Raw genomic sequence first — 23,861 nt, 5'->3', positions numbered from 1 at the left:
CAACTTGGATCTTTTCAGCAAGCAACGAGATCTGCTTCTGATGCAGAATCTTGATCCTTCTGCTCAGCATTGCAGCTTGTGACTGGAGCGTCCGTCACGGGTGACATGAGCTGTGACCTCAATTCCATCGCTTTTTTTCCTTTTTTCCTTTTTTTCCTTTTTTTTTTTTTTTTTTTTTTTTGCTATTTACACTGGGTGTCCCCGAAATCGGCCTGGATCCAAATTTTTTACTATTTTTCAGTGTGCCAAGCCCTGGCACAGTCATAGCTCATCAATGAATATCGGCTCATGCTTAGACGAAACAATCACTCCAGACAGACTGAAGTAACAACCTAGGAGATTGTTTACTACTACAGGCGCATACTGTCAACCTAGAGAGCAATTGGCTCAACAGTTGGCACACTCTCTTGTGTTTTACTCTCCCTAGTTTGCACTCACATCTGGCTCGGCCTCTTAACTGGCTCTCCCCGCAATGTCTTCGAATTCCTTCGTCATTCGGACTCCCTGCTCGTCCGCAAATATCGGCCCTGGGTTTGATGTCATCGGTCTAGCCCTTTCCCTCTACCTCGAGCTACAAGTGACTGTCGACGCTGCGAAGACGTCCTCGCAAAAACCTCTCAACTGTGTCATCACATATGACGACCAGAGCAACAGTGCCGAAAAGATCAGTCTGGACCCGGAGGTGAACTTGATCACGCGTGTAGCTTTGTACGTACTTAGATGCCATGATCAAAGAGCATTCCCCGTCGAGACCCGTGTTCACATCGTAAATCCCATCCCACTGGGTCGGGGTCTTGGGTCGTCGGGAACCGCGGTGGTTGCGGGTGTCATGCTGGGAAATGAAGTAGGCCAACTTGGTTTGAGCAAGGATCGACTCCTTGATTATTGCTTAATGATTGGTAAGTCACTCTCCAGGTGCAGTTCGATATGCTGCTGCTGCAGGCTAATTCATCGCGCTAACTCGCCAACAGAACGACATCCAGATAATGTTGCTGCTTCTTTGTTCGGAGGGTTTGTTGGAACTTACCTTAATGATCTCAAGCCGGAAGATGTAGCACGCAAAGAGATCCCTCTCAGTGAGGTTCTGCCCGCCCCAGCTGGTGGAATTGACACTGGTCGACAACCACCAGAGCCGCCTCTCGGAATCGGTCATTATAGAAAGTTCCAATGGGCCGAGGAAATCAAAGCAATTGCTATTATTCCCGATTTTGTGGTGCCCACTGCCAATGCCCGAAATGTTTTACCTACTACTTATTCACGCGCTGATGTGGTATGTTTTCCCCAATTGCCCTTTTACTAAACAACTCATCGTCTAACGTTTCAGGTCTTCAACTTGCAACGTGCTGCTCTACTTCCAGCAGCCTTAGGGTCGTCCCCACCTGATCCAAACATGATCTATCTAGCTATGCAAGACAAGGTTCACCAACCCTATCGCCAGACACTTATCCCTGGCCTTACAGAGATCCTCCAATCAATGACACCGGCCACACAGCCTGGCCTTCTTGGAATTTGCCTGTCTGGAGCCGGACCAACTATTCTTGCCTTGGCCACTCATAGATTCGCTGAGATCGCGGAACTCATCATCTCTCGTTTCAGCTCCCAGAACATCTCTTGTCAGTGGAAACTCCTCGAGCCGGCCCAGGACGGCGCAATAGTGAATCACTGAATACACATACATCATTTGTCTCATTTCATGACCATGCAATCTGCTAGGAAACAAAGCATGGTAGGAAGTCAGACCGGTCCGAGCCCGGATGCTCATGTTATTGGCTGGCAGACCTAACATTTATCCCAAAACGAAGAACGAATAGATATCATTCAATCACATTGATATTAAAGGTTTAGTACCAGCCATTCTCCTATAATATGCGAGTGCTACCTTAACGGCTCCAACGAAGAAATATAATAATAATACATAAGTAACAATAAATAATAATGGAGACTCGTCAGAAATTTTGCTACACGGTTTGACAGCCTGAGCACTATTGGGTAGTCCCCAGAATCAGCCCTTCTCGTCTCAAGAACTGTTGACTCTTTTTGACGCAACGGCAAAATTCAATACCAGTACTGAACTACCGCCGACTCGCGGCTATAAGGAAATCGCTAGCAATACAATTAATTTCCTGAGACAATATTTTGTTCCAGCGGCCACCAAAGTTAGTAAACAAATACGCAATTCGAAAAGAATAAATAATCCTTATTTATCTTAGCATTCAAATATTGCGTTACTTTCTAGTAAGCATGTTCACTGGTTCAAGTGTTCCCAGTTATTGATCAGTAAAGGCGGTAAACGTCTCCGCGCGTCGATAAGGCGGCAGCTGTCCGCAAGCAGTCTGGGGTTTGGACAAGTATCCATAGTTGAGTCTACACCCACTTAAACCTTCCAAACACAGCAGTTCAAGGCATACAAGCTCTCCATTATGGACAATATTCTATCGCCTATCCAAGATGCCCTTGAGGGTCAAATCGTAAGTTCTGGTCTCCGTCGCGGCCTATTGCCCTGCCTGCCTTAATCATCATGCCAATCTATCAATACTAACCTGTCTATTCCCATCCGCATTAGGATTTCCACGGACAACAAATCACGGAGATCCTTTCTACAGCGCTCTTGATATTATCAGGAGTGAGTTCAATATCTTTCTTTTTGCTTCCTGGTGCTACGTGCCTTACTGACAGCGATTGATGTTTTTCAAGGTGGTCGCTTCCTTAGTCGGATACATCTTCCAAGACATTCACCTGTCACTCTGGGCCGGGTTGGCTGGTACACTCCTAACTGCGCTCATTGTTATTCCTCCATGGCCCATTTACAACAAACACCCTGAAAAGTGGCTTATTCCATTTGCTGGCAGAGCAGGCGTTACGGTAGATGGGGTCAAAGTGGCGTGACATGTGTCGTGGTCTTCATTTTAGATATGGAATGGAACGGCATCGCATTTTTTGACGTCTACGTGTTTAATGCATTGTGGGCCGAAAAAGTAAAGGTGATTGAAACGAAGCTAAAAAAGCGATGACCGTAAACGCCCACCAAAACGCATTAGCTGCACAGCAGCTTGCCTCATCTCCCGTTAACAAAAATATGCATTTACCGGCCATATTTTTGAAATTCCCAATCTTTGTTGTCAAGAGGACACACTTGACGAGTCTTTAGCCAGCGAGAGATGCAGTGGAAGTGGAATGCATGCTAGGGTTTTGTCAGTGTTGGTCAAGTCAAAATCGGTATTTAGGCAGCACGCACATTGCATATTCCCCAGGCTACTGTGCACTCCTCCGTTGTAGATGAACCTTGGTTTGCTTGACACTCGATGCCTATGCCGAAGATATTAGCACCACACTCAACGTCGAATGGAGAAACCGTAGGCAGAGCATACATAGATCCATAATGTGGTTACGACAAATGGCGCAGTTGTCGACGACAATATCCCACGCCCATAACGCAACAGCATTCCACTATCAATTATTTCACTTTAGCAACGTCGTCATCTCCAAAGTCCAGCTGCATGCGGGGTTGTACCTTCTTTACTTCAAATTTCTTCTTGCCATCATTGGCTCCTTCGGTCTTGGAACCAGCCTTCACCTTGGAGGATGAGGCTTCTTTCATTTCGACGTCGGCCATTCTCAATGTGTATGCCAGTGATATCGAAGGGCTTGGTCGGAGAGGACGAGAGGCAGGGCGGCTCTGGCTGATTATGTAGTTCGGGGTAGGCTTTATCGGACGTCGGTGACTCAACGATGAAAGCTATCAATACAAGTTAGTCAAGGTTTTGTAGGAAAGTGAATTTCGACAAAAAAAATTCAGTTATATACCTGGTGAGATCCTGGTGATGTTATGAAAAGTGAAACAGACAAAGCCAGGCTCTTAAGGTCTCTCAAAGGCTCCCGCCTAGGTACCTGCTGGATGAGGTTTGTATTGTTTGCACTGCCAAGTCTGACTCGTGGAGCTCTCAAGCCTGGAGCTGGCGAAGGTGGCGTGGGGCGGTCAGGCGCCTTAGTCATTGCCCGATCCCCGCCCGGTTCATCAACCCAGCCTCAGGTCATTTCGACTCTCTTCCTGACGTTATTTTGAACCATCCGTTCTCAATGTCGCCAATCACACAATAATGCCTCAACCTCTTTTCCCTACCTGTCTTCTTTCCCGTTTACCTATATTAGACGTTACTGTCTTTACGAGCTTTGATTCACTACCTTCTTCATCCGTTCCTCGATCGTTTTAATTAGACTGAGCCGCTTCTTCGACCGGATTAAGCATCGTCGTCACGACCATTAGCTGAGGGCGGCATCTCTTAGTAGTAATTCAAGCGTTGAATTATTCCTCGGTGCCGGCTACCGAGAAGTTATTATTTATCCGTTACTACCTTTTTTTTTTTTTTTTTTTTTTGACAAACCTCTACTATTCTTCTTATTATCACTTGTCGCGGAAGCTCTTTTATTGCAGCGTCATACCCTTGAATAAGGCTGTTTATTTATTAAGCCAACCCGTCGCAATGCCGACTCAATCCCCCACTCCTCTGACACCGAAAGGCCCTCGGAACAATCGTCGCAATCAGAAGAAAACCACAACACCTTCAGCTCAGAATGCGTCAACACTCGCGACACCTCCCTCATCACCCCCACGAACCTTGAGTCCCAGGGATACGACGACTGATTCTTCGGGCGCCATCACCCTGTCCAAGAAAAAGGGAAATCGATCTACAAAGAAGCCGCGCGATACCTCCAGAATGTCTCCAGTCAACAAATCCAGCCACCGCCACACCTCCTCACATCCGAACAATAACATTACAACGCCCCATTTGAAGGACACTCATTATGCGGGCCCAACCTTCCATGCATCCCCCGCGCCTTCAGCTCTGCCTATCCCAAGCTTCTTTTCCAAGTCATTCCCCGATTCTGATCTCGCGCCCACCTTGGAGCATGATGGCGACAGTTTCGATGTCGATGGGGATCTTGAGAATACGCCCTCCAAGCCCAAATCGCGCCCACTTATTCCACAGGAGGAGCGGGAGTCGACACCCCTTGATTTTCTTTTTAAGGCTGCGGTTGAAGCTCGAAGATCCCAGTCTCAGCCAAGCCCTGAATCTAGTCCTAGAGGCCAGTCACCGCAAACCGATTCCAAGGCAATTCAAACCCGGCAGTTCGCCAACGACACCAGTGGTATGTTTCCATTGGAAATGGGAGGCCAGGATCTACACAACGCCCAAATCGGGCCTTCGTTTGCACCGTCCTACAGAGATCGTATGAACGCTCTCCGATCAGCTAGCTCTCCATCTCCGACCTTGCAGGGTCTTAATGAAGACGAGCGGAAGGCCAAAACAGAAGCGTTAAAGAGTTTGTTGCTCAACCCCCGCCCTCAGCGACCATCGTCTACCTCTCACTCGAACCAAGATCCGGTCAATCACGCGCATAAGCGGCCAGGCCTCAATACGATGGTCCCGCATTTTGCGACACCCTTAAGGACCAGCTCGGGCCCACCCATAATAAACCCTCATGCGGATGCGTTGGGCAACAGACCACCTCATTCTGTTTTTGGGCCACGCCCGGTTTCGCAGAACTCGAATCTAAGTTCACCACAGAACCGCCAGTTACGGGATTCAAATTTTGGACCTGGAATACTTGCGTCCAACCCCGGAAATGCACCCAGCACACCAAGACAAGCATACGGCTCACCATCCCAGGTGTATCCTCCTCGGATTTTACCGGCTCAACAGCAAGATTCAAAAATTTACCCCCAGCTTTATTCCAAGTCTCCAGGTCCTCAGTATGAGTCTGCCAATGCAAATTCACCTGTGGTCGACACGAAGAAGATAGAGGATGATCTACGGCGAGTACTGAAGCTTGATGCCAACCCGGGTATTCAATCGAGCAGCATTCAGAGTTCACTCGCATAATGATATTGTTTCTAATGCAACGCGGGTGCCGTCTCTTTGAACTGCACTTTCACGATATTAATGTCATCGTTGTGGCTGCAATAAGCAATCGTCCTGTCCCTCACTCGCTTGGGGATGTGCCCAACAATTTCAACAATTTCCCTTTATCTGGATTATTCTGAATACGCTCTTCCCAGGTCTCGATGATCTTTCTTCTCCCTTGTTATTTGATTCAGCAGCTAGATTGATCAGTGTCTTTATGGCCAGGTTTCGGTGTTTTGGTATGCTTCATTACTAGCGGCTGGTTTTATGACTGGCAAGGTCGATTGATTCGTCGGTGGGGATTGCATATTTATCCCCCATTCCCTGGTTGCATCGAGCCTGGAGTCCGGTCATGTTTTGAACGAGGTCATTTGAAAGTATACTTTTGTGTGAGGATTAGCAAGGAATCGCCTTTTCCAACACTTCTGTGCTTCTGCATGAAGCCTTATGTCAACATCCTCTCACCTCCAGTTTTTACCTTTTCTGTCACAGGTTTCTTCAGACACCACTTTCATTTTACGTATTACTTTTCTGTTTTATATGCTTTGTTGTGCACTTGCTCTTCGCTAGCCTGTAACCGTGGTGCGGTGACACAGTCTTGTCATTATTTATTTTTTATTCTTGTTTTCTCATATTTCCTACTTGGCTCAAGAATCCACAGCTGAATTGGCCAAGCTTCATTCTCAATCTTTCCACACAACCCCTATGTCAAATTTTCTCTCATTATCACAATTCATTCTTTACTTTGTGCATCATAGGATCCTCGTTAGATGTGTACAAAGGGTCCTTACCGAAATCGAAACAATGATGTAAGCCGTAACAATAGCCAAAGTGCATCAAGATTGGACCGGTCAGTGTTTGGGTTCATGCCGCAATCGGGTGTCTGGTTGGCCAGCCTAGGAATGTGGATGTTTGTTTTCAGCACAAGGTGTTCGGTGAGTCCGATTGCAGTATTATAGTAGTCGTGACATGGGGCAAGTTCCCGCCCCTGGACCCTGTTTTGATTATCTCAACATGAACAAATGCGATGGTTAACTAACAGGTATAGTAATCGGGAGTCAATGATACTGGAGTCTGAATAAGAGGCGTTGCGGCGAGCGGCCGGGGGCAAAGAGACCGAGGGGAGAGGTCGGGCTCCTTCCCAGGGGTTGAGCAAAGGGAACTGCAAATGCAAATTAAACTCTTCTTTTTATTGCAAGATTAAGGATTTAAGGATAAATGATAATAATAACAGGGCCAGTCCACACACTAGCCTAGCCCCAGGGGACCTGAAGAGAAGCCGAAGAAGAGGCATTGATCATCGTTGCTTGTCCGCTTTCTTTTCCCAAGTTCCCACCTCTTCATTTCCCTGCACTCAGAGGGACGCCGACGACATCATTCCTATCGCATCCCATTCCAGGCTCTTTTTTTATCTTCGGTTCTTTCTCTCTCCCTCTCCCTCTCCCTCACCAACTTCGACCTGGATTTATTTTCACCCCATTCAGTCCTCTTGCCATCCAAAATCACATTTCAGTTTCAACACGCTCTTTTTTTGCTCGTTTCCTCCTTGTATCGCGTTTTCTGGATCCCCCCTCAGACCCTGCGACCCTCCCCTTCCTCGCTCTTCTGGCTGCCTGTCCCTGTTCGCTTGGCCGGCCATATTCCTCCTTGCATGCCCATTATCCAATGATCCGCTCGCGCTTTGCATAAAAGCCTGGAAGGAATCCTGCTGTGTTTACTCTCTCTCCTGCCACCGTGCTCTGCTGTTGATCTACCAACATGTCAAACCCGTGAGTATTTCTTGCAGACTCGGTGTATATTCCTTTCCACCCGGCACTTTTCTAATGGCTTGCCCTGCGGTAACAGCTTCGGCTCAGCATGGCGCTCCTTTTGGCATACGATGACTTCCTACGACCGCCACGCGTCCCACGACTCCCCCTATCGAACAGGTAGACATGTGCCTCTCAGCCAAAGCCGCCATGAGCCTCTTACATCCATCGCGACAAGCGCTATCGAATCCCGACCGGATCTTACTAGCCCCTACGAGGACGAACAGCCCAATGGCGTCAGCTCACCAAATCGTCCCTACTCTCCAGGAATGCGATCGATGTCATCTCACACTCGGCAATCAGGAGACCACGGGGCAGATGGTGCTCCGGAAATCCAGATGCAAAGCTTCCACGACGGAGCACCTCCTCCGCCTCCTGTATCCCATTCGTGGAGAAAGATAGAGCGCTGGCTTGAAAACCATTACGAGGAACTCTACGATAATCTATGCGAAGGTTGCACCCAAAATGATATTAACGAGCTAGAACACGAACTCGACTGCAGCCTTCCCTTGGAAGTTCGGGAATCTCTAATGAACCACGATGGCCAGGAACGTCCTGGTCTACCGACTGGCATCATCTTCGGCTGTATGCTCCTTGACTGTGAGGAAATCGTCCAGGAATGGAAGAATTGGAGGACGGTCAATGAAGAGTTTCTCGCTTCCCCAACAATGGTCAATACTCCGATTCCGAAGGCCACAGCCAGCTCATCTTCTGCCACACCTCCCCAGGCATCAAACCCGATGTGGCGACAGGATCTGCTTGAGCGGCAAGACTCACAACCTCCAGGCGCAGTTCAGAAGGCCTACGCTCATCCCGCTTGGATCCCACTCGCTCGCGATTGGGGTGGCAATTGTATCGCAATCGATTTAGCTCCTGGACCCGCGGGGAAATGGGGTCAAGTTATCATATTCGGCCGGGATTACGATTGCAAGTATGTCATTGCTCGATCTTGGGCCACATTCCTTGCCGTTTTCTCGGATGATATCTGCAGTGGCAAGGCTGTCGTGGAAGAGGACTCGAACGAATTGAAGCTCCTGGAATTCAAGGCTCAGAATGTGGAACCACCATACTTGGAAATCATGCGTTGGAGGGCAGATCAAAAATATGGCAGGAAAGCACCTCGTCGCAAGGCACCCAACGGCTTAGGTCTCAACACCAGCACCAGATCTGGGAAGGAGTCGCCTTATGGGAGCCCAGGCCCTGGCGAAGAGCGCGGCAGGTCACCACACCGTTTCCCAAATCGTGGTTCTACCCAAAGTCCAAAGACACAATTTGGCATGTCGAGCCCGCTTGCCCGTGTCACCGAGGAGGCTTCGAGCCCAGTCCACGGGACTACTGAAAGCGAACCCGCCGACAATACTACCAAACCTGCTACAAAAGAATCCAACAGCGAAGACCTTCTAGAAGTTGCGACTCCGCAGGCCTCGGGAAAGGAGAACGAAGGTTTTGGCGAGCAACAACCCGCGAGCAAGGCGGATCCCGAGAAGTTGCAAAGACGTGAACCAAGCCAGGGAACCCCTACAGCCGGCTTGGACAATGAAGTCCTTGGCGAAATGAAGAACGTCGCCATCTAAGCCGCGGTCGTACGATTTGCTCTTTATTTTTTGGGTCCGCATATCATGAACAGCCTCCTTTTCACTGTTTTTGCGCAGGGCCTTTATCTTGCTTTTTTACCTCTTTAAAGTGCACCCGGCGCAACCGTTGAAATGATGGGTTCCATCAAGAATTTTCTCTTTTTTCGATAACCTTGTATAAATTTCTACCATTATCGTGCTTTTTCAGTGATCTCGCCCGGCACCGCTCGCGATTTTCTACCTTGCTTGACACTGTCTGTTCGACATTACGTGTAACTTTATCTCTACGACCATGCAGTACTAGGTACTAGTCCTTTAGTCTTTCCAAGGTTTTGTTTTTTATCTTTCTTTTCTCCTGCCGTACAATAATTTCAAAATTACTCTTATGGAGTGCTTATATATATCGTTCTGCGACTTTATGTGGCTCCCCGGCACTTTACCATCTCAGAATATGTCTATATGCAACTGTTATTGTTGGGCGATCCCACGATTCAGCTTTGGGTAGTTGGAGCACATCCCAACCCCCATTCCTAGTAATCTATAGAGCCAGCAGCAGTTGCACGCTATTATTCTCTGGTATATCAGAGACATGACATCATCCGATATTTTGACGAAGTACGTGCCCGGCTGTCTTTATCTACAAGTCGGTTTTTTAATTGTAGAACGGCTGGCGATGACGCCAACTTGGTCATTTTGCTGGTGTAGGCAACAGGTACCGATGGAATCCAGTAGCAGTCCATTATCATGAAAAAGGCTGCTTGGAGATTGGGTAGATGCTTTCGTCTCGGGCTCAGCGAACACCAAGTCGATCGTATGAAGAAAATGTAAGCGGCTTCAGGCTTTAGCTGATAGTTGGCTGCCTTGCCGCCGTGCGGTGTTCGCTGTGCAGCTAGGCTACCTGCGCTGCTCGTCTCAGTCCCAGTCATCGTCATCGTCATCCTTGATGGCTCGCGTATTCCCAGCCCGGATACCCCGCCTTCGTTTTCCAGAATCGTCTTCCTCGCCATCACTTTCCTCCTCTGATCCTTCATCATCTCCGGCATTGAACCTTGTATGTGACAATATCCCTTTCACCAGCAACCTTTTTTCTAGGGTCGCCGTACTAAACCCTTCCAACCCATCGCTGCCCCCTGACCCCAATCCCTCAAATCCAAGCACCCTTTCCACTGCCACCCCGTCCATAAACCCAATCACACAGGGAAGAACCCTTATCTTCAACTTTTCCACGACAAACGGCGTTTCACGCACGTCGACTCTTGCAAATCGCGCGTCTTGGTGCCGTGCCGCGAGCGCCCGAATGTGTTCATCCATGGTCGCACAGCGCGCAAAGTCCGGATGTGCAAAGTGGATTACGCATCGCTGTGCCTGGGTGGTGAAGTCTAGGAGGGCTTGATCGCTTTTCAGGGTCGGGTAGTGAGAGTCTTCGATGAGGGTGGTTCTTTGGTTGTTAGATTTTTGCGATGTCGCGAACTCGGCATTGAGCTGTTCGATGCGATGGGCACGGTAGGTGGTGTCGTCCTCTTCTTCTAAGGCTTTGAACACGGCGTCATCATCGGAGAGATCGAGCTCGTTTATGTCTCGTTGACGCGGTTGGGGTGTGGTATCATGGGACATTGCGAAGCTGTGGTATATCTCTTCTGCGTTTATTTGGTGTTATGGGTATTAGGCTACTGGCCTGCAGGATGTTATTTTCAAGACAAGGAGTGGGTGGGGTGAATTATGGTAGTGGGGTGAAGAAAATATACTACGTATTACTTAAAGGAGGTGATGGAGATATATATAAATAATCTGCGCGAAAACACCGCCGATCCAGGAGATCAGTCTATAACAAAACGAGGCAGCACCTGTAGCACCAATACTGGTTGGTTCTTGCACAACCCATACAGCCGAATCCACAGCAATCATTGCACAGTTGCACTACCCCCAAGTGGACTCGGAAAGCGAACGTAGACCTCAGATCCATCCAAGAACTGCGCACCGTTTCCGGAGGTGGCGCCAAACTCGATGCAGATGAATTGTCACGTTATTTAATTACTTACTGCCAGCAACTTTTTTGTCCTACCTCACACCCTTTTCACGCGGCACCTTTTACAGCTTCCTTCTTCTTTACCCAAATTCGATCTCTTTAGTCGCCTTGTCACTCTTTCTTCCGAGACACTCCGATAGCCTCAAATCTCGCGTCCGTTGCCACGCCACTGGTTTTTCGATCGCTTAATTGCGGGATCCCCCTTTGTCGCCGCTTCAACCCCAGACACCTTATCGACGTTCCAGCGCCTTGACTTCCAAAATGGCGGACAACAGAAAACCTGATGAGTACGCGATTGAGATGGAGAAGCTGGACGAAAATAAAAAATTTCAGGCGCCGCATTCGCCGCCTCAGTCGCGGAGTTCCTCGTCCAATTCAGTCGCCAACAATGCTGCCCTCTCCGTTCTGGCGTACTGTGGCTCATCCATTTTGATGACTGTCATGAATAAATACGTGCTTTCTGCAGATTTCAATTTAAATTTTTTCCTTCTCTGTGTGCAGGTATGCTTGGACCTTCCAAAAACGCCAGGATTGTTATATGCTGACTATGCACCGGTTTTAGTCTCTCGTGTGCATCACTGCCATACAAACATGCAAATACTGTGGCCTTATAACATATCGTGACTTCAACCTAGACGAGGCTCGAAAATGTACGTACCTTAGAGCTCATTAGTGTCTCCCGACGAAGCTGACGGCTGTTTTGTACAGGGTTTCCCATAACTCTCCTACTCATTGGGATGATTTACACCGGATCTAAAGCATTGCAATTCCTTTCGATCCCGGTCTACACCATTTTCAAAAACCTGACCATCATCCTAATCGCATACGGAGAAGTCTTGTGGTTTGGTGGCTCGGTCACAAATCTCACTCTCTTCTCGTTCGGACTTATGGTTTTCAGCTCCCTCATCGCTGCCTGGGCCGACATTAAACACGCAGTTGAAAGTAATGGCGATGCGACGTCAAAAGTTTCTACTTTGAATGCCGGATATCTTTGGATGTTAATTAACTGCCTCTGCACGTCGTCTTACGTTCTGGGAATGCGCAAGAGGATCAAGTTGACCAACTTCAAGGATTTCGATAGTGAGTGCCTCTACGGTGATTCTTAAGTTTATTACTCTAACCTGTCACCCATCCAGCCATGTTTTACAACAACCTCCTTTCGATTCCTGTTCTCATCGTATGTTCCGGTTTCCTGGAAGATTGGTCACCTGCGAATGTCACCCAGAATTTTCCCCCTGCTGACCGCAACGGCATCATGTTTGCCATGATCCTGTCCGGGTTGTCTACGGTGTTCATTTCATATACATCCGCCTGGTGTGTTCGTGTCACTTCGTCTACCACCTATTCAATGGTCGGCGCCCTCAACAAGCTTCCAATCGCTATCTCTGGATTGGTATTCTTCGACGCCCCAGTTACTTTCCCTAGCGTGTCCGCCATTCTAGTTGGGTTTGTTAGTGGCATCGTATACGCTGTTGCGAAGATCAAACAAAACGCCAAGCCAAAGGTCGGAATTTTGCCAACCTCCAACCCAGTCAGCGCCAGCAGCCAGAGCATGAGGGATTCGTTGCGCTCGTGAATCATGACCCCTTAACGCAGAGACATAGTCGCCCACGGTCCAGTTTTCACTGTGGGATATGCGACAAAGCAAGTTTTGTGCCCCGAAAGTAATATTGCAGGCATGGCTTATTTGCGATTGATTCCGTGTCAGTAGGTGTTGGTGGCTGTGTACAAAATTTTGCTCATGGATAGAACCCCGACTTGGCTGCACCCTGCGTTCTATATTCTTTGAGCTCACCTGATGCCCCCTATAATGCCCTTGTTCTCGCAGTGAACACAGCACCCTTTGCCATCACCAGTGTAGTAACCTTTAGTGATGCTGGGGTTTGCTTCGCGTTCATGCTCTTGGATTCACTGGAGCCGGCACGCGTGGAGTTTGTCGGTCGTGGAACAAAGCCGATGTCCACTGTCTGGTGATGAATGTTGTATATATTGTTATTTATATTATTTAATTAGGGTATAGAAAGCGTTTTATTTTCTAGTTTTATTTTTAGTTCTATCTTTATACACATTTTCATTCTTGTATCTATTTGGGAAGCGATATATTGTGTAGGACCCGTTAAAACGTCCCGGCCTTAAATATTCCGTGTTCTGTCGAGTCTCGGCCCGCCGCTGGCGTGGGAGACCCGACGAAGCTTCCAACTCTAAATTTTGTATCAAAAGCGAGATAGAAAACCCAACGCTTTCACCCACGTTTCCCTAATTGCCATTGTTGTTAATTTATTTTAACCCCCCGAATATCTCCGAATACTGCTGTTTGGCCTTGACGCCGGTAAAAGAAGAACAAAAATTCCAGAACGAAAAAGCCCATGACGAAACCAAAAAGAGCCCGAGTCCAGCAGCAACACCAACATGCGCGCTCCAACCCGAATACGAGCCATGGAGCAGGCAAGAAGCATCGCAAAATGAGCTCGTTTGCGAAGCTCTCCACAAAGAGCAGTCACAGCCACAGCAATACTAGTGGGAATAAGGAAAACAAGGCACCGGCTGGGAAGAATGAGAAACATCAGCACAAGCAGCACAGAAGACCGATTGTACCATTCCGGAGGACAGATCGGATACTGTTGGTCGGGGAGGGTGGGTTATCCCTTTCTACCCTTCACTTCTCGTCATTGTTTGCTTGGAATGGCGTGTGAATGTTGCTGCCCTATGTATTATCTATGCGGAGATTGCGAGCGTACCTGCCGGAAAGATATCGAGATTATACAAATCGATATATGTATATATGCTTACTGATGCACGCCCGCCGGCTTTCTGGCAACCTACTCACTCGTGCGCTGCTTTGTCGATTTTGCTTCCTCGATAACAGATCCCATATGCGTCCATGTCCTATTAAGGAACACGCCCCCATGAAACCGAAGACTGACATTTCTAAAACCTAAATAGGGGATTTCTCGTTCGCCCATTCCCTAGCCACGTATCACCGATGCAGACACATATTGGCAACATGTTACGACTCGGAAAAGGCACTTTACACCAAATACCCTCAAGCCGAGAAGAATATCGCCGATATCGTTGACAACTTGTCGAAGCCCAAGGATGGCGAAACCCAAGGCCCGAAGGTGTTATTCTCCGTAGACGCGAAAAAGCTCGGCACCGCACCCGGCGGAGGGAAGAATGTCCGAATTGGATATCCCAGAAAAGAACGGAAAACACTTACTTGGAAGAAAGAAAGGAGTACAGATTCCGGAAGGGATAATGAGAGGAAGGACAAGGCTGGGCCCTGGGATGTGATATGCTTTAATTTCCCGCATGTAGGTGGACTTTCGACGAATGTGAACCGGCAGGTTAGGGCGAACCAGGAACTTCTTGTTGCGTTCTTTAAGGCGTGTATACCTCTTCTGGCGGAGAGACTTGAAGAAGTTGACGACAATGATGACGATGAGGAGCATGGGTGGGGCTCTGATACAGATGAAAATGGGTCTGGTGAGGACGCGATTGCAAAATGCGATGACGATGACGGCACTGTCAAGGCGAAAGACGAGCGGAGAACGGAACCCGGCCAGGTATTGATAACGCTTTTCGAGGGGGAACCTTACACGCTATGGAATATTAAGGATCTAGCACGACATGCAGGATTGCGGGTTGTGACAAGTTTTAAGTTCCCGTGGGCGTGCTATCGTGGATATTCTCACACACGAACGCTGGGGGAAGTTGAAGGGAAGGATGGTGGAAGAGGAGGATGGCGAGGTGAAGATAGGGAAGCTAGAACGTACGTGTTTGAGCTCAAGAAAGACGACCCCGTTGCGTCTGGGGCCACGGGGAAGAGGAGGAAGAGATCAGCGGAAACAGATGATTCCGAGAGTGATTAGGTAGTATTTGCAAATTATATGTACAACAATAAGTATAATACCCGCTATGTCCGGCCCCCACAACTGTATAACGGCATAGTATAAAGGCATATTGAGTTAAAAATGAAGTTCGTACACCATACATTCCGTTACATGATGTACACTTTCTTCATATCACTCTCGTCGTATATCTGACCTGTTATAGGATCTTTGACTTTGCCTGCGTCGATGGAGCTGAGCTTCTTGCTCATATCTAGCAACCGGTGAAGACCGTATACTCTGCCGTTTGGCAAGACAATCGGGTCATTTTCGACGTAACTTTTCGTGTGATGGGCGTACGGCAGATTTCGAGCAAGTTCATTCAGCTCGGTCGAACATATAGGGCACACGGAAGTAGTTATCGAATGAGGGTTAGAACTCGAAGAGGTGTAAGCTGAGTGGCACGAGGGCGTTTTCAGGGCGGAAAGGCCGGCTGATAAAGCGATATGTATCAATGGCCGCGAAGGCAAAGAAAGAAGTTCATGATGGGTGCGAATGAACAAGCCAGAAAGATATATCCACCGTTCAGAGGCATACATCGACTAGGCCATGTTAGATCAATCCGATTTTGAAGGCAAAATCAAAATACCTTGTAAGGTTCGGCTTTTGTGTCTGGAGGGAAAGCAAGCAAACCAGCAGCTCGATGAATCTCGGCCGATTGAGTCTCGTCATATGGGGCGAGATACTTTCTGGCATGCACCATTGCATCCACAAACTTTGTTCTATCTCTTGTTCTGATCATTTCAATGTACTGCTGCAACCGCAACTCGAACTCCAGGTTATACTGCGACAACCATATTAGGCTCCGAATAATGGAGTACCAAGAACGTTAAATGTACTTACCTGACTCCTTTTCAAAGCCGCCTTGTTCTCATTACACCACTGCAGAGCGTCCTTGGTTTCTCCATGGCGCAGACTTTCGGCGATCCGCTGACACTGTACAAAGACGTTGAGATCCACAAGCTCCTCGATATCCTTCTCTCGAGCAAGCTGTTGAGCGCTTCCTGTATACCCTGATCGCAGCATATGGTCAATTACGAGCCTGTCTAACCGGACTCTTGACCACTGATCGTATTTGACGTCCGTCAAGCTGGGAATGTGGTAGAGTTGATCAAGATGTTGTATACGTTTCCTCGACTGGAGATGGACCTTCTTCTCTTCTTGATGCAAATTCTCCATCTTCCGCTTCAGGCCCTGCATGCGGGATATCATAGCGTCAAGTGTGGCAAGGGTTTGCTCAGGCGTCTGGTGGTTGAACATTGCGGCATTCGCCGCGTCTTTGAGTGAAGGAAGGACACATTCCTTTTCCCGTTCAACGACTCGCTGAATAGACTTGAGATTTCTTCGGGCGAGTTCATGGGGCAATCGGAGGAGTGGTTGATCCTGTCAGGGAAATACCGTGTTAGTATCCAAGTGATGTATATAAAGCGGGGTTGGGATGTGGTGTGATACTAGGAGGAGGTGATTCTCCGCATTGAGCTTCGTTGACGTGAGCTCTGCGGCCATGGTAAGGATGGAAGCTCCGTACTCTCTGAGAGACGGGGGCGTTTGTATTAATTGGATGTATATATGTAAAGATCTGGTAGTGTTGGATTGCTGCAGCGAGTTGATAATGAGGTCGGCGTTGAGAGAGTATGTCTGTCGTTGGTTGGTCGGTCGGCGCGGAGAGATCACGACACCCGACCAGCTTCAAGTAAGGTATTACACCTCCCCGGGCCGAATTGCTTTGTACATTTCGTTCACCTTCACGCTTTATATCGATTTACACTCGAATTCTACATTGATTGTGGTGTGATTGTCTCAGAGCATAATCTGGTACATGTTTTATAACTAGCTCTGCGGTTAACGGACAATGACATGTGTAGAAACCAGACAAATTAAAACTCATTCCCTTTTCATCCCAAGACTCCAATAAAAGAAACAAATATGATACAGGAACCCTGCCCGAGAATCGCTTCGTCGGAAGCGAATAAGTATTTGTCACGACGAGTGTCCGAATTTGGCAAGTGAATTCCTGAAACTACTTAATCACTCTCGTCGCTGTCATCCTTTTCCTGCTTCGACTTCCTTCGCTCCTTCTTTTCCTTCTTCTCCTTCTTCTTGCGCTTACGCTCAGCACGCTCTTCAGCAGTCTCGCCTTCATGTCGCTTGCGCTTCTTCTTCTCATCGTCTTCTTTGGAGTCATCAATCTCCATCTTAGAATCATTTTGCTCAGGCGAGGACTCTTCCTTGGGAGCCACTTCAACAGTGGGTTGTGCAGAGCCTTCTTCTAGTGCGCTATAATCCTTATATTCGGACTTCCACTTGGCCGGGGTGGCTTCGTTCATTCGTCCGTATTTCTGAAAATCAAGGTTAGTATAGCTAGATTTCATGCCTGCAAGTGAATTTACTTACGTCAAGTTTTCCAGACGACTTGAGCTTCTTCTTTTCTAACGCAACGGGACCCAAACCCCACCTGCGAGGGTAAAGGTCGCGTTCCATGATACAACGCTTAACCTTGGCAACGACACCGTGGTCGCAGGTAGAAAGCTCAACGGTTGACATTTGGGCGATGCCGATTGCGATAGCCTCACCTTTGGTGGTCATAAGCACAACCTCTTCACCGAGCTCGATATTGGACTCTGTAATTGAGCTTTAGCGAACCGAACTCACTGCACAAGCGCTCAAATAGAATAGCTTACCAAAACGCAGGAGACCGGGAATCATCAGTTTAGCACCGTAGCAGACGGCATTCACTGCGCTGTCCTTCACAACGATACGCTTGTAAGTTGTGAGAAGAGACTCCAAGGGCTTGATAACTTTGCGCAGGTAGGTTTCATCCCGTTGGTTATCGTATAGCCACTGCGCGTCCAAAACATCATGCAGGGTGACCATGCCCTTGTTTTCATCCATAGCTCCACTTCGCACACGTCTCAGTTCCTGCATGTGGGCACCAACACCAAGGAGGAGTCCAAGATGAACACAGAGGGTACGGATATAAGTACCAGCTTCACAGCTGACCCAGAAAACACCAAGGTGTCTATCATTATCGAACTCGTAAAGCTTGCTCTCATGGATTGTCCTGATGCGAAGCTGGCGCTTGACTGCAGAAATCAAAGGTGGGCGCTGGAAGAGAGCACCGGTAAGAGTTTCGAGAGCGCGCTTGAATTGAGCCTCCCCACCAGGAATTTTGTCGTGGAGGCGGATAACACAGACATACTCCTTTCCGGCACCTTGTTGGGATTTAACCAAACGAGTAGCACGGTCAATGCAAACAATCAAGCAACCGGTGACCTTAGGATCAAGTGTACCGCTGTGCCCGGTCTTTTCTGCCCTATTTCAACGAAAACGATATTTTAGCACATTGTGTTTGAAAACGATTCCTCAAGACAAGATTTACCTCAGTATTCTTTTCATCCAAGCAACAACTTCATGACTGGACGGGTTTGAGGGCTTATCCAGGTTGATAACACCGGAGTTTATGTACGACTTGAGGTCTCGCTTGAGAGGAGAGGAGCCGGCGGGAATGGGAGTGAAATGTCCAGTCCTGACCATGACTAAAAAGTGAGATCAGTAACAGCTACTTTGGTAAATGCAACGAGAATTCGCACAAAAGAGTTATAGAGACCGAAGAAGAGCATTAACAAAACATACGTTTTTCATAATTTTTGAGCAGCAGCGGCCAGTCTTCCGTGCTAATGTTGGAGGTTGAAGCCTCCGGCTTGATTGTGTAGTCCACCGCTTCCAAGGCCATTGCGACTGCTATCAATAACAGGCTGGCTCACTGTAGGTAGGAAGACTGCTGAACGTTGGCGTTGAGGAAAAGTACGGGAAAATGCACTCCCTTGGCCCGAGATTTTGTTCTGTTCCGAGTGAAGAAGATCCAGAAAAATTTCAAGTGCGACAAGAGCTCCAGTGACCAATCGGGTTAGCGAATACAATACTGCTACTCACGTGCCATCAACCTCGCTCAAAAGAAAAATTGTGACTGAATTATGTATTAGTCTACATTTATGTTTTTTTTTTTTTTTTTTAATTTTTTTTTTTTTTAAAAAAGAACTTATACTGTACTGTATATTCACTTATTTTGCAAAGGTTTTTCTGATGGTCTATGACGGGTTACCTAGGTACACGCTTTAATTTCCACCGAGTCTGCGTCCTGAGCCCCTGGTATCCCAGGCAGTTCGGATAGACGACGCCCAACCCCGGGGAGGATTCTCCGCTTCGTTCGGAGGCCGGTAGGCTTGACCGTACACGCGTTCCCGGCCTCCTCGCAACGACCCAGTAAACCATCTTTGAATGAATGCAGGTGTGACAATGTAGTTTTTCCCTCCACCAAAAGTCGGATATATGCGGGTCACAAAGTCATACAAGTGAGCGGCCACTATTCCTGTAAATTCAATAGACGCGGAGTACCACCCCTTCATGACGAAAGTTAGGGCAAGCCTCGCCCAGGGCAGGAGTAAGGTGGGTATCTCGACTACGAAGAACATGGTTCTAGTGCCCTTGTTATCCTGAGAGTACGTGTAGGCGAATGCCAGGATCAAGGCTGAAGGGAATTAGCATAAGACAAGATATAAATACCGCAACAAACTCACCCTGCGTGAATATCCCGGCTCCCAAGTAAAACCCTGCGGTAAGCTTCACGCTGTTAGCATGGGGATAAAGGCGCCGCTGCAACTGTGGAACGCAGAAATGTTACAAGTCAGGTACATGGCTATGTAGGAGCACTGTCTAGAGTAGTGTAGGGCACCAAAACCACCTGCGTAAACTGGTTCATTACGTAGGCTATCTCACTGGTGGTCCCACCTTGCCCACATGTACATGGCCCTGTAAGGATCAAAGAAGGAGGTACCATATGCGATGTAGGGGTGATCTTCCTCGGTTCCAGGAACCGCTTCAGCTAGAATGTGGCTGGGCGGGCAGATATGCGAGGTTTGATATAAGGTATGAAGCAAGATGTAGAGTGCATAACAGGGATAATATATGATAATTTATCGGGTAGATACATTCTACCAGGATATCTTGGACTTACCATAATAACAGACGCAATGAAAAGCACGTAGACGAAAAAGCTTCCAGGATTGCTGAATCGAGGCGAGCCAAATTCAAGTCTGCTGGAATATGTGTACACTACGGCACATTAGCGTAAACGACAAGAAAACCCCATGTTGACCGGCATACTGAAATAGAGGTCAAACACAAAATTCAGCTTTGGATCTGTCAAGAGATATGGTGTGCATAGCCTCCATATCTCGGGACGAAATTTGAAAAGAAGCTTCGGGATAAGGGGGACAAAATAATAGCTGAGGGATTGACTGTGAACTAATGCCGACTCAATAAATGTGAGTGCAGTAAGTGTCCTGCTTGGACCATAGATTAGAAGAGAAACAATCTCTAGATGGGAGTGGTACATACCTGGCGACGGGAGGAAGAGCCCGAAAGTCATCCATTGCTGCTGAGATAAGTAATGAGCTCAAATAACGGTTTATATCAAATTGAAAATCGTGATCCGTGAGGTTAGCTTCGTTGTTGACACCACATTCTGTGTCCAGGGACCACGAAGTTGTTTATAGGACAACAAATGACCAAAGCCGATGGCTGAGAAGAAAGGAGGGGAAAAAAAGATTGACCTCGACATTTAAGCGACTGTCTGGCCTTTGGTAGATTATTATTCCGTTCCGCTAGAGCCTTGCCGACCCACAACCCAGAAGAATAAAGCTGCATGAGATATGGTCTTCTCCTTCACGGTAAATCTCGAGGTAAGCATTATCTGCATTACTATTTCAATTTGACCGAGACAATCATCGAGATAGCTATTGTATCGTTATGTCATTAAATGCACAGAACGCAAGACTATATGGTATTGGAGCAATAGGCAATGAACAGTGGTAAGAACGCAGTCAAAAAATTTCTGCATTATGCGTATGATTGGTGGGCGTCTGGAGTAATTTGAAGGTGTCTCTAAGTTACCTTACACTTTCTCGCAGCTTATCAGCGATATGAAGCGTAGGGTCAAACTGCAACACCGCCAACATGAGCAGTGCCTCGGACGGCTGCACCTCCGTTACCTGCCTCGATCCAGACGTCCCAGGCGTTATCTCTGGTTGGTTTTGGCTTGCCACAGATAGCTAACTCCTCTTCCACATAGAGGGGTGCCAAATTTTTGTAATCAATGTCGCTGATAGTCAGGCCCGTTCCATGTAGATGGTGGCAGAGGGCCGTAAGAAGAAGGGTCAATGTCAAAGGACCGTGCACAAGTAGGTTCCGATAGCCTTCGACGTCTCGTGTGTAATCCTTATCAAGATGAATTAAATGTGCATTGAAAGTTAGGGCTGAGAAACGAAAAAGTAGCGCCCGAGTAGGCTTGATCTGATATCGAAACTTTGGATTTGTGGGAGCTTTGGTGGCGCCAGAGCGGTTAGCTGCTTCACTCTGTAGCATTAGTTGAGCTCTACACACATTTAATTGTTTTGGAGACCTGAGAGAACTTCGCCTTATCCCGGTCTAATTGGTCGGCGGTTTTATCGCGCATGAACACCAGGTTCCTGTCCTCGACGACTGGGGCGTGCTCTCCCATATCCTTGTTATTACTCCTCCATATTCGTTTCCTTATGTCATTTTCAGTCTCGCCTTCTCCCACGGTGTTTATTTGCCTCTCTATCTTGACAAATATTTTCTCTTCTCCCTGTTGGCCTTTGACAATAACATCGCGGATTCCTTCAATACATACGGCGCGGCGGCCGCTTAGCATTAATTTATTTGTAGCTGCAAATCTAACCCCGCCGCCGACCCATAGTCGCCTATTGAAGGGCGCACCAGGAGAATGCAGGGTATCGGTGCCGTCGGGTAAGAGCTGGGACGGTGTGACTTGTGGAGGGAAGTAGACTAGGTGGTGGGCCGGTGGTAAAGGCGAAGGCCGGATGATAGTTGGAAGAGTGGTTTGCGTTTGAGGGAATGCGTCTAATTTGGGAAATAAGCCTGTTAATGTTAGATCCAAGAGGTGAGAGGGCTGAGGATGGAGATAATCAAAGAATAAAGGAAGTTGGCGGGATGTCAAATCTTGGTATAAACATTCCGGTAACGAGGACGCATACCCTCGTCTCGCACAAAAATTACCTCGCCGATTGGCTACGCCTAGAGGCCTTGATATCACCGCCCTTCTCATGGTGGTAGCCTCGTGGCAGTAGTTGTACAATCTCGAAGGGATATGACTAGTATTCCACAGGTCTGTGGCGGAAGTTTGACTTGTTTGTCTGACAATACCGGTACCGCAGAGGCTCGAGCATCCCACAAATGATCTGCAGGTTGAGTGAAGACAGAAATATTGCGCGAACTCTAATGCCTCATTGCACCGGGCTTCAGCCAAAGCAGGGAGTTTTTCACCATCACTAAAATTGAAAGGGAGACCTGTTTATGACTCCATGGCTCCTCTCAAAGTAACATTCCTAGGGCCCTCGGCATCGTTTTCACACCAGGTCAGGCACAATCAATCCGTAATTGAAGCCCTTTGGCGTCGTTAATTAAGGATTCCAGGCCGCCGTTGAGACGTTTGGGAACTCCGTTGAGCTTATACCTTGTCTATCGTTTGCAGATGCTATCGCTGCCGTTCAGAATGGAGGGGCGGACTATACGATTGTTCCTTTTGAAAACTCAACGAATGGATCAGTCATTCAAACATTGGACCTTCTCGTGGATCGCAATGATGATTACAGCGACGTGAAAGTGTGCAGCGAGTATTATCTCACAGTACATCACTGTCTTTTGGCTCGAAAGGGCCTCTTTCCTGCAGGGCAACGTGATTACAGTTCTATCACTAAGCTTTACACACATCCGCAGGCATGGGGTCAATGCGAGAAATTTTTAGCAGAACACTTCAGAGGCGTGGAAAGGCAAGATGTGTCGTCGACATCAAAGGCTGGCGAGACTGTGTTGAATACAACAACCGAGGTCAACGCCGCCATAGCCAGTGGCTTTGCGGGGCAGCATTACGGTCTGGATATTTTGGAGAAAAATATTGAGGACACAACCAATAATACTACTCGTTTCTTAGTGCTGAGGAATGTGAAGTCAAAACATCTGACTCACTTTCATCCTGAATCTGCCGGACAGTCGATTGCCGAGAAACAACCTTTGACAGCCTCCAAAACGGAAAAAACGTTGATTTCATTCATGGTTCCTCAGGACACCCTTGGGACACTGGCGGATGCACTGCTGATCTTCAAAGACTGTGGGATGAATCTTACGAGCATAAGTACGCGGCCAAGTCAATTACAAGCCTGGAAATATGTGTTCCTAGTAGAAAGTGAGACCGGTCAGAGCAAGGAAGTTGTACCTGAAATCATGAATAGCCTGACGAAGGTCACCGAGAATTGCAAGCACTTGGGAACATGGGCGAATCGGCTTGTCGCTACCTGACAATAGAATTAGCATTGATCGATATATCATACTTTTTCCGTAACGGTACTCTCATCCCATCTTGCTAACTGCCCTAGAAAGCTAGTTTTACACGTTGGTTATGGAGGACTATAGAAAACAAAATGTCTATTTGTAAACAATTTTCCCCGAGTAAAATAATACGACACAAGTTCGACATAAACTAGAGCAACTCTGGTTCCAGAGGGTTGCCAGAACAAAACAATTTAACTGCTAGTTCAAAACGCATAAGTGCAACAATTCGCGAG

At 47.7% G+C, this 23,861-nt stretch overlaps 12 protein-coding genes across 12 annotated transcripts; 7 read left to right on the top strand and 5 right to left on the bottom strand.

Annotated features, from left to right (window-relative positions):
* Positions 1–171: 171 nt before the first annotated feature.
* ASPVEDRAFT_201276 (homoserine kinase) lies at positions 172–2,070 on the top strand. The gene is made up of 3 exons (XM_040809338.1): positions 172–899; positions 972–1,270; positions 1,325–2,070. The coding sequence occupies exons 1-3, from the start codon at positions 473–475 to the stop codon at positions 1,664–1,666; spliced, it is 1,068 nt and encodes a 355-aa protein (XP_040672685.1). The 5' UTR covers positions 172–472; the 3' UTR covers positions 1,667–2,070.
* Positions 2,071–2,334: 264 nt separating this feature from the next.
* Positions 2,335–3,181, top strand: ASPVEDRAFT_46283 (signal peptidase complex subunit 1). The gene is made up of 3 exons (XM_040813517.1): positions 2,335–2,468; positions 2,564–2,623; positions 2,695–3,181. The coding sequence occupies exons 1-3, from the start codon at positions 2,421–2,423 to the stop codon at positions 2,884–2,886; spliced, it is 300 nt and encodes a 99-aa protein (XP_040672684.1). The 5' UTR covers positions 2,335–2,420; the 3' UTR covers positions 2,887–3,181.
* On the bottom strand, positions 2,633–3,914 carry ASPVEDRAFT_154857 (SCF ubiquitin ligase complex subunit HRT1). The gene is made up of 5 exons (XM_040808424.1): positions 3,805–3,914; positions 3,512–3,736; positions 3,369–3,447; positions 3,236–3,306; positions 2,633–3,181 (listed from the first exon to the last, which is right to left on the bottom strand). Exons 2-5 carry the CDS (start codon positions 3,611–3,613, stop codon positions 3,083–3,085), a joined length of 351 nt encoding a protein of 116 aa, XP_040672683.1. The 5' UTR covers positions 3,614–3,736; positions 3,805–3,914; the 3' UTR covers positions 2,633–3,082.
* Positions 3,915–4,481: 567 nt separating this feature from the next.
* ASPVEDRAFT_141221 (proline-rich nuclear receptor coactivator motif-containing protein) lies at positions 4,482–5,882 on the top strand (the record flags this gene model as incomplete). Its single annotated transcript, XM_040807727.1, has 2 exons — positions 4,482–5,575; positions 5,645–5,882. The coding sequence occupies 2 exons, from the start codon at positions 4,482–4,484 to the stop codon at positions 5,880–5,882; spliced, it is 1,332 nt and encodes a 443-aa protein (XP_040672682.1).
* A 1,728-nt stretch (positions 5,883–7,610) lies between these two features.
* On the top strand, positions 7,611–9,285 carry ASPVEDRAFT_201269 (SMI1/KNR4 family protein; the record flags this gene model as incomplete). The annotated part of the gene is made up of 1 exon (XM_040809337.1): positions 7,611–9,285. The coding sequence occupies exon 1, from the start codon at positions 7,783–7,785 to the stop codon at positions 9,283–9,285; it is 1,503 nt and encodes a 500-aa protein (XP_040672681.1). The 5' UTR covers positions 7,611–7,782.
* Positions 9,286–10,197: 912 nt separating this feature from the next.
* ASPVEDRAFT_33172 (thioredoxin domain-containing protein) lies at positions 10,198–10,899 on the bottom strand (the record flags this gene model as incomplete). Its single annotated transcript, XM_040810697.1, has 1 exon — positions 10,198–10,899. One exon carries the CDS (start codon positions 10,897–10,899, stop codon positions 10,198–10,200), a length of 702 nt encoding a protein of 233 aa, XP_040672680.1.
* Positions 10,900–11,572: 673 nt separating this feature from the next.
* Positions 11,573–12,887, top strand: gmtA (GDP-mannose transporter; the record flags this gene model as incomplete). Its single annotated transcript, XM_040810696.1, has 4 exons — positions 11,573–11,812; positions 11,874–11,961; positions 12,020–12,391; positions 12,448–12,887. 4 exons carry the CDS (start codon positions 11,573–11,575, stop codon positions 12,885–12,887), a joined length of 1,140 nt encoding a protein of 379 aa, XP_040672679.1.
* Positions 12,888–13,487: 600 nt separating this feature from the next.
* On the top strand, positions 13,488–15,416 carry ASPVEDRAFT_46282 (25S rRNA (uracil2634-N3)-methyltransferase; the record flags this gene model as incomplete). The annotated part of the gene is made up of 2 exons (XM_040813516.1): positions 13,488–13,945; positions 14,255–15,416. Coding segments are annotated over exons 1-2 (1,190 nt in total), but the record flags the coding sequence as incomplete, so codon positions are not given.
* On the bottom strand, positions 15,309–16,704 carry ASPVEDRAFT_56433 (FYV10 family protein; the record flags this gene model as incomplete). The annotated part of the gene is made up of 4 exons (XM_040815208.1): positions 15,309–15,740; positions 15,788–15,982; positions 16,042–16,581; positions 16,651–16,704. 4 exons carry the CDS (start codon positions 16,702–16,704, stop codon positions 15,309–15,311), a joined length of 1,221 nt encoding a protein of 406 aa, XP_040672677.1.
* A 518-nt stretch (positions 16,705–17,222) lies between these two features.
* cbf5 (pseudouridine synthase CBF5) lies at positions 17,223–18,931 on the bottom strand (the record flags this gene model as incomplete). Its single annotated transcript, XM_040807750.1, has 5 exons — positions 17,223–17,537; positions 17,593–17,817; positions 17,851–18,511; positions 18,578–18,734; positions 18,832–18,931. 5 exons carry the CDS (start codon positions 18,929–18,931, stop codon positions 17,223–17,225), a joined length of 1,458 nt encoding a protein of 485 aa, XP_040672676.1.
* A 382-nt stretch (positions 18,932–19,313) lies between these two features.
* Positions 19,314–22,345, bottom strand: ASPVEDRAFT_141546 (uncharacterized protein; the record flags this gene model as incomplete). Its single annotated transcript, XM_040807759.1, has 7 exons — positions 19,314–19,691; positions 19,776–19,808; positions 20,213–20,264; positions 20,343–20,543; positions 20,596–20,632; positions 21,240–21,452; positions 21,640–22,345. 7 exons carry the CDS (start codon positions 22,343–22,345, stop codon positions 19,314–19,316), a joined length of 1,620 nt encoding a protein of 539 aa, XP_040672675.1.
* A 110-nt stretch (positions 22,346–22,455) lies between these two features.
* Positions 22,456–23,753, top strand: ASPVEDRAFT_46273 (prephenate dehydratase PHA2). The gene is made up of 2 exons (XM_040813515.1): positions 22,456–22,655; positions 22,714–23,753. Exons 1-2 carry the CDS (start codon positions 22,602–22,604, stop codon positions 23,593–23,595), a joined length of 936 nt encoding a protein of 311 aa, XP_040672674.1. The 5' UTR covers positions 22,456–22,601; the 3' UTR covers positions 23,596–23,753.
* Positions 23,754–23,861: the final 108 nt, after the last annotated feature.

Source organism: Aspergillus versicolor, assembly GCF_001890125.1.
Source record: "Aspergillus versicolor CBS 583.65 unplaced genomic scaffold ASPVEscaffold_12, whole genome shotgun sequence".
NCBI lineage: Eukaryota > Fungi > Ascomycota > Eurotiomycetes > Eurotiales > Aspergillaceae > Aspergillus > Aspergillus versicolor.
Note: the sequence above shows the minus strand (reverse complement) of the source record. Positions and strands in the feature narration are given on the sequence as shown.

Coding starts and splice junctions, on each gene's coding strand:
- ASPVEDRAFT_201276 (XM_040809338.1), top strand. CDS start 473: ATGTCTTCGAATTCCTTCGTCATTCGGACTCCCTGCTCGTCCGCAAAT. Junction 900..971: donor TGATTATTGCTTAATGATTG/GTAAGTCACTCT, acceptor ACTCGCCAACAG/AACGACATCCAGATAATGTT. Junction 1,271..1,324: donor CTTATTCACGCGCTGATGTG/GTATGTTTTCCC, acceptor CTAACGTTTCAG/GTCTTCAACTTGCAACGTGC.
- ASPVEDRAFT_46283 (XM_040813517.1), top strand. CDS start 2,421: ATGGACAATATTCTATCGCCTATCCAAGATGCCCTTGAGGGTCAAATC. Junction 2,469..2,563: donor ATGCCCTTGAGGGTCAAATC/GTAAGTTCTGGT, acceptor CATCCGCATTAG/GATTTCCACGGACAACAAAT. Junction 2,624..2,694: donor CGCTCTTGATATTATCAGGA/GTGAGTTCAATA, acceptor ATGTTTTTCAAG/GTGGTCGCTTCCTTAGTCGG.
- ASPVEDRAFT_154857 (XM_040808424.1), bottom strand. CDS start 3,613: ATGGCCGACGTCGAAATGAAAGAAGCCTCATCCTCCAAGGTGAAGGCT. Junction 3,448..3,511: donor AGAAATTTGAAGTAAAGAAG/GTACAACCCCGC, acceptor AATAATTGATAG/TGGAATGCTGTTGCGTTATG. Junction 3,182..3,235: donor TAGCCTGGGGAATATGCAAT/GTGCGTGCTGCC, acceptor ACAAAACCCTAG/CATGCATTCCACTTCCACTG.
- ASPVEDRAFT_46273 (XM_040813515.1), top strand. CDS start 22,602: ATGGCTCCTCTCAAAGTAACATTCCTAGGGCCCTCGGCATCGTTTTCA. Junction 22,656..22,713: donor CGGCATCGTTTTCACACCAG/GTCAGGCACAAT, acceptor TAAGGATTCCAG/GCCGCCGTTGAGACGTTTGG.